This window comes from Oncorhynchus mykiss, chromosome 30 (assembly GCF_057628025.1).
Source record: "Oncorhynchus mykiss isolate SJ-2025 chromosome 30, ASM5762802v1, whole genome shotgun sequence".
Classification (NCBI taxonomy): Eukaryota; Metazoa; Chordata; class Actinopteri; order Salmoniformes; family Salmonidae; genus Oncorhynchus; species Oncorhynchus mykiss.
Window position 1 is genome coordinate 39,083,451 of NC_143051.1, and position 14,291 is coordinate 39,097,741.

General features: G+C 40.4%; 1 protein-coding gene across 6 annotated transcripts; it reads left to right on the plus strand.

Moving 5' to 3' along the window:
* Nucleotides 1-2,264: 2,264 nt before the first annotated feature.
* scamp3 (secretory carrier membrane protein 3) lies at nucleotides 2,265-14,138 on the plus strand. Of its 6 annotated transcripts, none has more exons than XM_090228245.1 (9): nucleotides 2,265-2,733; nucleotides 6,519-6,599; nucleotides 6,867-6,992; nucleotides 7,272-7,395; nucleotides 7,566-7,694; nucleotides 8,212-8,371; nucleotides 8,487-8,588; nucleotides 8,784-8,901; nucleotides 12,504-14,138. In XM_090228245.1, exons 1-9 carry the CDS (start codon nucleotides 2,728-2,730, stop codon nucleotides 12,654-12,656), a joined length of 999 nt encoding a protein of 332 aa, XP_090084371.1. In that variant the 5' UTR covers nucleotides 2,265-2,727; the 3' UTR covers nucleotides 12,657-14,138. The 6 variants fall into 6 exon arrangements, 4 of the variants coding, with proteins under 4 accessions (XP_090084371.1, XP_036827109.1, XP_090084370.1 ...); XM_036971214.2 differs by lacking the exon at nucleotides 2,265-2,733 and adding an exon at nucleotides 5,143-5,782; XM_090228244.1 differs by lacking the exon at nucleotides 2,265-2,733 and adding an exon at nucleotides 5,151-5,782 and having other exon boundaries at nucleotides 7,275-7,395.
* Nucleotides 14,139-14,291: the final 153 nt, after the last annotated feature.

Sequence of the window (14,291 nt, forward strand, 5' to 3'; positions counted from 1 at the left end):
CCTGTCTCTGAGCTCAAGGACAATTCCTTCGACCTCATGGCTTGGTTTTTGCTCTGACATGCACAATTGTGGGACCTTATGTCGACAGGTGTGTGCCATTCCAAATCATGTCCAATCAATTGAATTTACCACAGGTGGACTCCAATCAAGTTGTAGAAACATCTCAAGGGTGATCATTGAAAACAGGATGCACCTGAGCTCAATTTCAAGCTTCTTAGAAAAGGGTCTGAATACTTATGTAAATAAAGTATGTCTGTTTTTATTTGTAATAAATTTGCAAAAAAATTCAAAAAATCTGTTTTCGCTTAGTCATTATGGGGAATTTTATGGAGATTGAAGAGGACATTTTTTTTATTTAGTCCATTTTAGAATAACATAACAAAATGTGGAAAAAGTCAAAGGGTCTTTATACTTTCCGAATGCAGTGTACATGGAAACGACCAAAAGTAGAAACAACTACATCAATGAGATCCATATTCTGCAATTGCAACATCCACATTTTGATAAACTGGGGGGATATACTGGAGAAACGTAACCACTCAAATTCATAAGATAGTTATGGGCAGTCTAATATCAACGAATACAGCCTTAGATCTTCGGTTATAATAGGCAGGGTTTAAATTATTCTGCATTGCTTTTCAATGGAATGGAACGTGACCCTAATAGTAGTAGTAGTAGTAGTAGTAGTAGCAGAAGCAGTTTATTGATCCCAACTTGGATGATAGATTTATCACCACAAGTATCCTCAATACACAATGTTTAGAGACAGGACAAGGGTACATCAGTAATGTCTTGTTGACAACAATGAAAATAAACCCACTGAATTAGCGTACTTTGCATTGCATACAATTGACACATTGAAAGCATAGACGTCCTTTTATTCACCATTTTAATAAGGAAAGAGCAACAGTCGGTTTCTGATCCAGTATTAAATCAGGGTCTTATACAGTATGACCAAAAGGCTCAAACATCATGTGTGGCTATAGAGGGTACAAACACTGCAAAACGCTATGGTCAGATGGCTTTCATAAAGACATCAAGGTCAGTAAAGCTGGATTCCTGAGTTTCTGAGTGAGTGTGTGTTGGGGTGGCAGCAATAAGCAGGTTGGGGGGCCAGGTGTTGGGTGTTGGGCCAGGTACATCAAGGTGTCAGGCCAGGGTGTCCTCAGCACTGTCCTAAATGTTGGGGGGCTCTGGCAGGGGGGGGGGGGGAGATTTTCGGCACAACACCGGCACCTATTTCAGTCCAAGTCAAGCACTGATTACAATTCTAGGATTAGGATTAGTACTTTTATCCTACTTTCTTTCCTATTCCACTTTGACCCAAGGTGCAGGAGCCCAGCTCCACCAGCTCAATTTAACCACCGAATCTGTGTGAATCGGCAGTGGTTTCCTTTTGCCCCAGGGCCAAGGCAAGAACTGGCCTAATAATTTAAGGAGCGACAGTGACACCCTGTGGTGGTCAGCCTTTTTCTTAATTTGTCCTGAATGGAATTGCCACATTGGGCATAATTAAAAGCAGGGGAAACAAAATGTTCGTGATGAAGTGGCATGGATATCATAACATGTATTGCAGAATCTAAAAATACAGATGTGACCTGCAGCAGTCAAGAGGGGTTTTGGACAATAATTTATATATACTAGATGACTGATAGGAGACGCTGTTTTGAAACCACCGTCTCTGCAAAAAACTCCCCCACCGTTGTAAAACATATTTTGGAAGCTAGAGAAATGCATTTATTAATGTCTACATTCGCTTTTGCCACATCATTATATTACAGACACCTTAATGCATAATTATATATTATGAGAAAAACACAAAACATATATATAAAAACATTTAGGTTAAAGTTTCATTCTTAGAGGTTACTAATGTTACTGTTCTACAACAACAAAAATACTTATTGTAATTTTGTCCTACAAACATTTAATTGAAATACAGTAGAATTCCATTCATTCCTATGGAGGACTGCTGCTACTGGGGAGTGCAAATAGATTTGTGTGTATTAGGTAGTTGTTGTGGAATTGTTAGATTACTTATTAGATATTACTGCACTGTCATAACTAGAAACACAAGCATTTCGTTACATTCGCATTAACATCTGCTAACCATGTGTATGTGACCGATAAAATTGTATTTCATTTTATCGCCTACCGGTGGCTTCAAAGCCTCTCAAACGCCATTAGTTAGCGTCACAATCCGGGGTTTATCGCCACTTCATTTTCGAACGTTGCTATGGGCATAGCCAAACAAAGGAAGTGATGGATTCGACTTCCGCTTTACTTCCCTACTGCAGCGAGCTGGTGGCAAACTTGTCAGAATAAATTATTTGAAATAGTAAATGTATAGAGTATACAAGTTAAGTAATGTAATTTTATATTTATTTAATTAAAGTTCGCTAACGCTAGCTAGACTTACTAGGACGCTAGTTCTGTTGCGATAACGTTAACGTTAGTTGTGTTGTGTCAGAGTTGAGGTCTTGGCCATCCATCAAGCCAATAACGATAATGATAAACTATAGGCTACATAACTATGAAACGTTGGTGAGCATCCACACTAGAGTTGATCGTGTATTGTTCTACAGTCCTACACCTATAAATCAACTGATTAATGCATCTTACTGCATGCTGCCTATTATAATAAGGTGGTAACGCAAGACCGTTCATGAGGTCTCTCTAGCGCACAGATTCAGACCACTCAGGATGTGTTCATTGTCATAGTGACAAATGCAGGTAATACTGTACTTCAATGTACATTTGAAACTTTACCGACATGCATTTTCTATGCTGTAGGCCTGTTTTACATTAAGCAATTAGCAAGAGCAAGACTGCTTCTTTCCTCGAATAGGCTATTCCATCTTGCAATTTCCATCTTGTGTGTAATGTTTATGGCCGATGACCAGTGATACTTTTTATCTATAGTTTCTCTTCAAGGATTAAAAAGGACTTCCCAGTGGATTGTCGACTTGATTCATGATGATGACTGCTAGCTAAGATTTTTAAAGTATGATACTGACATGATCAGTCCAATCAAAGCTACTGGACATATAACGTGATTTGTCGACATTTTATCTGTGGCCAATGACCTTGAGCGTTCTTGGATGGGCACTTCAAATGTAACTCCAGTCAATTTACACGGTGAAAGAAAATAAAAGTTGATCAGATAACAAAATCATAGGTAGCCCATAGGCTGTAAACTGCAGTGAAAAGCCTACGTTGTTTGAATAACCGCTCAAAAGCCTGGTGTTTTGAATGCATGTTCATTTCGAAATAACTGCATCTAGCCTGCCTGATTGGGCAACCATTTGGATCAATTGTGTTTTTTTCTCTCGTTAGTTTAGCATACAAGGACCAGGCACGTTAGCAAGACAGTAATATTACAGATAGAACTATCTTTGGGGATACTGTGTATTTTGCCATGATACAGTGCATTCGGAAAGTATTCCGACCCCTTGACTTTTTCCACATTTTGTTACGTTACAGCCTTATTCCAAAGGCGATTATTGTTTTCCCTCATCAATCTACACACTATACCCCATAATGACAAAACAAAAACAGGTTTAGAAATGTTTGCAAATGTATAAATAAATACATTAAATAAAAACAGTTACATAAATATTCAGACGCTTTACTCAGTAAAGGTGCTTTGTTTGGCAGCAATTATAGCCTTGATTCTTCTTGGGTGTGACACTACAAGCTTGGCAAGCCTGTATTTGGCGAATAGCTCCCATTCTTTTCTGCAGATCCTCTCAAGCTCTGTCAGGTTGAATGGGGAGAGTCGCTGCACAGCTATTTTCAGGTAATTCCAGAGATGTTCGGTCAGGTTCAAGTCCGGGCTCTGGCTGGGCCACTCAAGGACATCCAGAGACTTGTCACAAAGCCACCCCTGCATTATCTTGGCTGTATGCTTAGGGTCATTGTCCTGTTGGAAGGTGAACCTTCACTCCAGTCTGAGATCCTGAGTGCTCTGGAGCAGGTTTTCATGACGGATCTCTCTGTGCTTTGCAGCGTTCATCTTTCCCTCGATCCTGACTAGTCTCCCAGTCCCTGCCGCTGAAAAACATCCCCACAGCATGATGCTGCCACCACCATGCTTCACCGTAGGGATGGTGCCAGGTTTCCTCCAGATGTGACGCTTGGCATTAAGGCCAAAGGGTTCAATCTTGGTTTCAACAGACCAGAGAATCTTGGCAAAATCCAAGCGGGCTGTCATGTGCCGGTTACTGACGAGCGGCTTCCGTCTGGCCACTCTACAATAAAGGCCTTACTGGTGGAGTGCTGCAGAGATGGTTGTCCTTCTGGAAGGTTCACCCATCTCCATAGAGGAACTCCAGGCGGCCAGCTTTAAGAAGAGTCTTGGTGGTTCCAAACTTCTTCGATTTAAGAATGATGGAGGACACTGTGTTCTTGGGGACCTTCAGTGCTGCAGATATGTTTTGTTACCCTTCCCCAGATCTGTGCCTCAATACAATCCTGTCTCTGAGCTCTACAGACAATTCCTTTGACCTTATGGTTTGGTTTTTGCTCTGACATCCACAGGTTTGTGCCTTTCCAAATTGTGTCCAATATATTGAATTTACTACAGGTGGACTCCAATCAAGTTGTAGAAACATCTCAAGGTTGATCAATGGAAACAGGATGCACCTGAGCTCATTTTCGAGTTTCATAGCAAAGGGTCTGAATACTTATGTAAATAAGGTATTTCTGTTTTGTATTTTATATAAATTTGCCAAAATAAAATAGATTGATGTAGATTGATGACGATTTTTAAAATACATTTTAGAATAAGTCTGTAACGTAACATAATGTGGAAAAAGTTAAGGGGTCACTTACAAAAAAAATAGATTGCAGTCAGAGTGCAGTATATAGCTGGAGTATGTTGCAAAAACTGCGTGTAAAAGAACACCGTTTTTTTACTGCAGTAATTTTGCAGCATATCTGCAGTTACTTTGCAGTTATTACGTCCAAAATCCCACAGTTGACTGTAGTTACTGCACTTTCACTGCAGTTTCAAAACGGCAATCTTTTTTTGTAAGGGGTCTGAAAACTTTCCGAATGCACTGTACATCAGCTAATAGAAGCGTTCGAAAATGCGGTGGGTATCATTTTGGCCACTCACAAAAGCACACGCCCCCTCACTTCGCACGTGCTTCTTCTGTCGCCGCAGTCACATGATATTACTTCCTGGGTCACGTTCGCTTGTACAGCGGCCAATTTTTTGCAGGCAATAACAAAGGGAATCCGCCAAAAGAAATACTATTGAAGGAGAAACGGCTTTAACTGATAAACAAGGATATAGCTAGCCAAGTCAATTAAATAAATAGATACACATTTTCGGCAATATCTTGATAGATTGTGGCAACGTTTTCGGTTGATAACAGAACGAGGACAGCGATCTTGCTATGATGTGAGCTTTCTAGATAGGTTACAGTTGTGTTATATTTGGCAATACATCTTAAACTGACATCTATTAATAACCGGTTAGTTAGACGATGACACTCCTGATACAGTCATAACATCTGAACTGTTATTTTGTTGTTTTAAGCTAGGGAGGTGCTGTGGCTTGCTACTGCTAGTTAGCTAGCTAACCAAGTCAGCAGAAAATAACTAGCTAGATAGCCAACAGCCTGTTTCCAGTTATTTCAGAGGCTAACTGTTAGCCTAGTGTCAGTAGATAGGTTTTATATTTGAACAGAGTAGGCAGGGCATACACAATTTCTGTAAAAAAATGTCAAAATACACAAGTTTTTCGGAACCAGGCGACGCCCACAACCCATTCCAGGTGATATTGTTTATCCCATGTGTAACTAACTCTGTGTTGTTGTTTTTGTCGCACTGCTATGCTCTATCTTGGACAGGTCGCAGTGTAAATGAGAACTTGTTCTTTAAAAATGTTTTTTATTGTACCTTTTATTTAACTAGATAATTCAGTTAAGAACACATTCTTATTTTCAATGATGGCCTAGGAACAGTGGGTTAACTGCCTTGTTCAGGGGCAGTACTGGCCTACCTGGTTAAATAAAGGTGAAATATATATATATATATAATATATATGAAATGCAAACAGCAAATATTTAGCTACTGTTATTTTATTCATTTAGCTACAATGTTGATGAGAAAGGTGTTTGATGTTTCGCCTGTTGCACTAATGTAATAGCAGACGTGCTGTTACTTATGACATGTGATGCTACTTTCTCCCTGCTCTAACCCAGGCTATTCGAAGAATCTATTTAGTAGCTGTACATTAAAACATGTTCCAAAGGGCTCATTGAATGAAAGCTGCCCTATTGATAATTATGTGATCAAGGCTACTTCCTAAATGAGACCCTATTCCCTACATGGTGTACTATTTTTGAAAGTACTGAACCATATAGGGTGCCATTAGGATGTAACCCATAGAATTAGCAGGTCGAATAAAATTATATGTTAATAGGAATTGAAGAGGATCTCTATGACGTAGCCAGAGAGTGATTGCTTTTATGATGTTCTGTTGGTGATGTTTATCTTGTCTATGTCAGGACCCTGCAGTGACTCAACACAGCAGCAACACTGAGTATGCCACACTGGATCTTTACAACCCATTTGACAATAAAAATGGGGTAAGAGATGTGTAGTTATGTGTTTTTCAGAATACGACTGCTTTGGAGATTAAGTATATGCAGTAATAGTAATGCAGTATGGTTTGTGCTTCAACAGAGTAGCAGGAATACCACTACATTCCAAGCAATTGGACGTGGTAACATGCCAGGATGCACCACTTCTTTCAATTTTTTGGGGATATGCACTAAGCCACTCTTTGTTTGTGATCATTATAAACGTTATTGGTAATGATATAGGTCGAGTTCTTATTGTCATGCACTCTCTAGCCCCCACCACCAGCCTATGCAGCCACCTCCCCATCTGCCCCCCAACCTGTTGTTCCTGCAACAACCCCACCCAGCAGGACTACGCCTACAGAGCCCCGCAACTATGGCACCTCCTTCACCCCCCAGGTACTTGTTCCATATGTATGACACAATTCTCACGAGTCACCTGTGCAGGTTCTAGAACAGACCCTATACAGCTATTAATTATACTCATAGACAAGCAAGTCATATCTCTGTGTGATAATTCCATTTCCCCATAATTATTTACTAGCTTGACATGGAGCACCTGAACTTATCAGACTAATTTCTACTAAATCAAGTTAATCTACTGTATCTACTAAGGTATATGGAGCTATATTCAGCTCTGCATTAAAGCCTGACGTTGTCCTTTTCTCTCTCCATTAGCAGACAGCGGTCAACGCCACCACAGCAGAACTCCTGAAGAAGCAGGAAGAGCTGGAGAAGAAAGCCCGTGAGCTGGAGAGGAGGGAGAGGGAGCTGAACTCATACGCCCTTGGCCCTGGAGCCAGTAAGAGAGTGAGGTGGTGGTGATGATGGAGATTGGTTTCAGAGGAAAAAGTGGATCCAGAAGTCTGATATGAAATAATGGAGGGGGGTGGTGGTTGTGTTAATGAAGGGAAGATCTGAGGTGGGAGGATTACCCTATGCTGGTTCCTAACTGCCTCATCTCTCTGTCAGCTCGTCAGAATAACTGGCCTCCCCTGCCCACTTTCTGCCCTGTGGGACCCTGCTTCTACCAAGACATCAACATGGAGATCAGCCAGAGCTTCCAACGCACTGTCTCTATCATGTATTACTACTGGATGTGTGAGTTTCCCCGTCTGTGCCTGGCTGGCTAAGTCATCTGTAACAAGTAACACTTACATGAAATAATGATGATAGTAATGCTCAGATTAAATTATTAATGAAAATGTTTAGCAGCTAAGAATGTTACCTAATAGTTAATGACAATGTTAAAAAGTAGAGATTTCTCAAATTAATTTAGACCAATTTAAAAGTGATACATTATAATCAAAAAGTGGACCTGTGTGCAGTCAGTGTACCTTTATCCTTTTCCCTTCCAATGCAACTTTAAAGTGCTCTAGTATCCAAACTGTAGTTCTGACCTCCTTACCTTTCTCTTCTTATTTTGCCTACATACCTATCCATCTCTGGTCTGCATCTCTATAACCTCCATTATCTCCTTTCTCTTTCCCCCCTTTTCTACTTTTCACTCCCTTTCTCCCCCTCACTTTTCATGCTCTCATTCACTCACTTGCTCTCCCTCCTCACTTCACCCATCATACGTTCTTCCGTTTGTCTTCATTCTCTCCCCCTCTCCCAGTCACTGCCTGCACACTGGCATTTAACTTAATTTCCTGCCTGAGTTTGTTCTGTGTGGACACTTCTGGTGGTGTTGGGCTGGGCCTCGCCATCCTCTGGGTCCTCCTCTTCACCCCCTGCTCCTTCGTCTGTTGGTACAGGCCTGTGTACAAAGCCTTCAGGTGCATACTATTGGACAATTTTAATTTAGGGGCTTATCATTACAAAACAGATCTATTTAGATTCCTTCTGTTTATATCAGGTTAAGTGAACCTATAAATGCATTTTTCCTTTCAGGAGTGACAGTTCCTTCAACTTCTTCGCCTTCTTCTTCATTTTTTTCATCCAAGTGATTGTCTATGTCATCATGACCATTGGCATTCCTGGATGGGGTTTCAGGTATGTGCCACGAACAAGCCAACCATTGTCTAGGACTATCTTACGACTGTTACAATTACTATTGTAGTTTTACTTAACCTTTTCATAATGTTAAATCTCCTATACAGTACATTCCTCACACCTATCCTTCTTCACACTCCCACTATGTCTCTTTTTGTGACTGTCCCTCTCTCCTTCCCTCACGGTTCTGCTCAGCGGCTGGATAGTGAGTCTGGCTGCTCTGAAGACTAGCGTGCCTGTTGGTGTGATCATGATGCTCAATGCCATCCTATTCACTGCCCAGGCTGCCATTGGGGTCGTCATGCTCAAGAGGGTAAACCTGAAATGAAGGCGTAGTAGGGAGGGGAACTTAACCTGGTTTAACCAGGCTAAAGTGTATTGTATGCTAGGGCAAATCAGGACAGTGTGGAGTAATTACAGTAGGTAGACAATGGCCTGTTATCAAGTATAACATGGTGGAGGAAGAAATAGGATGAGGGTAAAAAGGCTACAACATAGACACTCAGCTTCTCAAGACTTTTTAATCTTGACCCAGTATGTCAATTAACATATTTAGAATCATCCACAGGAATGAGTCATTGTTTTGAGTTTTCAGAGTATTATTTACAGTATTGCTTTTAGATCGGTAGTGAGTATGGTGTTGAGATATGAGTAATTCCATGGTTAGAGAGATACTGAGACTCAGTTTCTTCACTTTAATTGTCAAACAAAAACCATGATTGCAAAGTTAAACAAACCATACAACTCTATGCACTTGGACTACTTTTTAACAATTTCCACTGAATAGAAAACAGTGAGGATGCTAAATTTGATAACGGAATGATGGTTTGTGCTATCATTCTGTTACCAAACATGGCATCTGCACTGTTTTTTATTCAGTGAAAATTGTTAAAAAGTAGTCCAAGTGCATAGAGTTGTATGGTTTGTTTAACTTTGCAGTCATTGTTTTTGGTTTGACATACAGTTGAAGTCGGGTAGTTTACATACACTTAGGTTGGAGTCATTAACTCGTTTTTCAACCACTCCACAAATTTCTTGTTAACAAACTATAGTTTTGACAAGTCTGTTTAGGACATCTTCTTTGTGCATGGCACAAGTAATTTTCCCAACAATTGTTTAGACAGATTATTTTGCTTATCATTCACTATATCACAATTCCAGTGGGTCAAAAGTTTACATACACTAAGTTGACTGTGCCTTTAAAAAGCTTGGAAAATTCCAGAAAATTATGTAATGGCTTTAGAAGCTTCTGATAGGCTAATTGACATAATTTGGAGGTGTACCTGTGGATGTATTTCAAGGCCTACCTTCAAACTCAGTGCCTCTTTGCTTGACGTCATGGGAAAATCAAAAGAAATCAGCCAAGACCCCAGAAAAAACATTGTAGACCTCCACAATTCTGGTTCATCCTTGGGAGCAATTTTCAAATGTCTGAAGGTACAACATTAATCTGTAAAAACAATAGTATGCAAGTATAACCACCATGGGACCACGCAGCCATCATACCGCTCTCAGGAAGTTCTGTCTCCTAGAGATGAACGTACTTTGGTGCGAGAAGTGCAAATCAATCCCATAACAACAGCAAGGACCTTGTGAAGATGCTGGAGGAAACAGGCACTAAAGCACAGTGCCTTGCGAAAGTATTCGGCCCCCTTGAACTTTGCGACCTTTTGCCACATTTCAGGCTTCAAACATAAAGATATAAAACTGTATTTTTTTGTGAAGAATCAACAACAAGTGGGACACAATCATGAAGTGGAATGACATTTATTGGATATTTCAAACTTTTTGAACAAATCAAAAACTGAAAAATTGGGTGTGCAAAAAAAAAAAAAAAAAGCCCCTTTACTTTCAGTGCAGCAAACTCTCCAGAAGTTCAGTGAGGATCTCTGAATGATCCAATGTTGACCTAAATGACTAATGATGATAAATACAATCCACCTGTGTGTAATCAAGTCTCCGTATAAATGCACCTGCACTGTGATAGTCTCAGAGGTCCGTCAAAAGCGCAGAGAGCATCATGAAGAACAAGGAACACACCAGGCAGGTCCGAGATACTGTTGTGAAGAAGTTTAAAGCCGGATTTGGATACAAAAAGATTTCCCAAGCTTTAAACATCCCAAGGAGCACTGTGCAAGCGATAATATTGAAATGGAAGGAGTATCAGACCACTGCAAATCTACCAAGACCTGGCCGTCCCTCTAAACTTTCAGCTCATACAAGGAGAAGACTGATCAGAGATGCAGCCAAGAGGCCCATGATCACTCTGGATGAACTGCAGAGATCTACAGCTGAGGTGGGAGACTCTGTCCATAGGACAACAATCAGTCGTATATTGCACAAATCTGGCCTTTATGGAAGAGTGGCAAGAAGAAAGCCATTTCTTAAAGATATCCATAAAAAGTGTCGTTTAAAGTTTGCCACAAGCCACCTGGGGGAGACACCAAACATGTGGAAGAAGGTGCTCTGGTCAGATGAAACCAAAATTGAACTTTTTGGCAACAATGCAAAACATTATGTTTGGCGTAAAAGCAACACAGCTCATCACCCTGAACACACCATCCCCACTGTCAAACATGGTGGTGGCAGCATCATGGTTTGGGCCTGCTTTTCTTCAGCAGGGACAGGGAAGATGGTTAAAATTGATGGGAAGATGGATGGAGCCACAGGACCATTCTGGAAGAAAACCTGATGTAGTCTGCAAAAGACATATCCAGGTGTTAGAATGGCCAAGTCAAAGTCCAGACCTGAATCCAATCGAGAATCTGTGGAAAGAACTGAAAACTGCTGTTCACAAATGCTCTCCATCCAACCTCACTGAGCTCGAGCTGTTTTGCAAGGAGGAATGGGAAAAAATTGCAGTCTCTCGATGTGCAAAACTGATAGAGACATACCCCAAGCGACTTACAGCTGTAATCGCAGCAAAAGGTGGCGCTACAAAGTATTAACTTAAGGGGGCTGAATAATTTTGCACGCCCAATTTTTCAGTTTTTGATTTGTTAAAAAAGTTTGAAATATCCAATAAATGTTGTTCCACTTCATGATTGTGTCCCACTTGTTGTTGATTCTTCACAAAAAAATACAGTTTTATATCTTTATGTTTGAAGCCTGAAATGTGGCAAACGGTCGCAAAGTTCAAGGGGGCCGAATACTTTTGCAAGGCACTGTATCTATATCCACAGTAAAACGAGTCCTATATCGACATAACCTGAAAGGCCGCTCAGCAAGGAAGAAGCAATTGCTCCAAAACTGCCATAAAAAAGCCAGACTACGATTTGCAACTGCACATGGGGACAAAGATTGTACTTTTTGGAGGAATGTCCTCTGGTCTGATGAAACAAAAATAGAACTGTTTAGCCATAATGACCATCGTTATGTTTGGAGGAAAAAGGGGGAGGCTTGCAAGCCGAAGAACACCATCCCAACCATGAAGCACGGGGTGGCAGCATCATGTTGTGGGGGTGCCTTGCTGCAGGAGAGACTGGTGCACTTCACAAAATTCACCGAACTTGTTGTGGGAAGCTTGCGGAAGGTTACCCGGAACGTTTGACCCAAGTTAAACAATTTAAAGGCAATGCTACCCAATACTAATACAGTGCATGTTAACTTCTGACCCATTGGGAATGTGATGAAAGAAATAAAAGCTGAAATAAATCATTCTCTCTACTATTATTCTGACATTTCACATTCTTTAAATGAAGTGGTGATCCTAACTGACCTAACAGGGATTTTTTACTAGGATTAAATGTCAGGAATTGTGAAACTGAGTTTAAATGTACTTGGCAAATGTGTATGTAAACTTCTGACATCAACTGTACATTTTTAAAGTGAAAAACTGAGTCTTGGCATCACTCTGTTACCGTGGAATTGCCCTTATGTATCATGTATCAAAGCCTGTCTTCCTCTCCCCTCCAGGTCCACTCTCTGTACAGGCAGACCGGTGCCAGCTTCGTGAAGGCTCAGGCTGAGTTTGCCACTGGAGTGATGTCCAATCAGGCTGTACGCCAGGCAGCTGCCAACGCTACTGCTTCTGCTGCCCAGGGGGCTTTTACTGGGGTGGCTCGATAGAGGGAAGGCAGGCAAGTAGAGCAAGGGAGCTGGTAGGGAGAGAGGGGTAGGTACAGTTGAAGTTGAAAGTTTACATACACCTTAGCCAAATACATTTAAACTCAGTTTTTCACGATTCCTGACATTTAATCCAAGTAAAAAATTCCCTGTTTTATGTCAGTTAGGATCACCACTTTATTTTAAGAATGTGACATGTCAGAATAATAGTCATGATTTATTTCAGATTAGATTTTTTTCATCACAGTCCCAGTGGGTCAGAATTTTACATACACTCAATTACTATTTGGTAGCATTGCCTTTAAAACTGTTTAACTTGGGTCAAACATTTTGGGTAGTCTTCCACAAGCTTCCCACAATAAGTTGAGTGAATTTTGGCCCATTCCTCCTGACAGAGCTGTTGTAACTGAGTCAGGTTTGTAGGCCTCCTTGCTCGCACATACTTTTTCAGTTCTGCCCACAAATGTTCTATAGGATTGAGGTGTTTTTTGATTTGCAAGCCTCCCCCTTTTTCCTCCAAACATAACAATGGTCATTATGGCCAAACAGTTCTATTTTTGTTTCATCAGACCAGAGGACATTTCTCCAAAAAGTATGATCTTTGTCCCCATGTGCAGTTGCAAACCGTAGTCTGGCTTTTTTATGGCAGTTTTGGAGCAGTGGCTTCTTCCTTGCTGAGCGGCCTTTCGGGTTATGCCGATAAAGGACTCATTACTGTGGTTATAGATACTTTAGTGCCTGTTTCCTCCAGCATCTTCACAATGTCCTTTGTTATCAGAAGCTTCTAAAGCCATGACATCATTTTCTGGAATTTTCCAAGCAGTTTAAAGGCACAGTCAACTTAGTGTATGTAAACTTCTGACTCACTGGAATTGTGATATAGTGAATTATAAGGGAAATAATCTGTCTGTAACAATTGTTGGAAATATTACTTGTGTCATGCACAAAGTAGATGTCCTAACCGACTTCCCAAAACTATAGTTTGTTAACAAGAAATTTGCGGAGTGGTTGAAAAACAAATTTTAATGACCCCAACCTAAGTGTATGTAAACTTCCGACTTCAACTGTATGTATGAGAGTGTACAGTACAAAATAGGTATGCAAGATTTGGGTGTTTTGTTGAATTGTTACATTAAAGTATATGAAAGTTCAGGAAAGGGGTGGGACTTGAGTTTGTGATGGATGCACTGAAGTGATGCTGCATATTTAACACTAAGTTAATTAACAGCCGAACGGTTCAATTATCTCTTGCCAATGCTATCATGTTTGCTATAGTGAGCTCTAATAAGTCATTTGTTTTTGATATCCCGAATGAGAATGCCTACCTATTTACACAAACTATCTTTGCCAAAATTATAACTTTAAATGAGAAACACGTTGTTTTGGGTTGTAATATTCTTGCTATTATTATGTTGATGCTACACGTGGTTGTCATGATCGTCATTGTTGTTCTTTCTTGGTTTTAATAAAATCTATTGATATGCACCATATTTTCAACATCCCTTTGGTCACCTCACCAATAGTGTCATTAGTCATCATGTCAGTAGCCTAACCTAAAATATTGTAGACCTATTACATCTAAAAATGAATATAGACAGAGCGTGTTATTCAGCTTTGTACACAATGTACAGTTTCTGA

Coding starts and splice junctions, on each gene's coding strand:
- scamp3 (XM_036971214.2), top strand. CDS start 5,729: ATGTCAAAATACACAAGTTTTTCGGAACCAGGCGACGCCCACAACCCA. Junction 6,600..6,866: donor CATTTGACAATAAAAATGGG/GTAAGAGATGTG, acceptor TGCACTCTCTAG/CCCCCACCACCAGCCTATGC. Junction 6,993..7,271: donor GCACCTCCTTCACCCCCCAG/GTACTTGTTCCA, acceptor TCTCTCCATTAG/CAGACAGCGGTCAACGCCAC.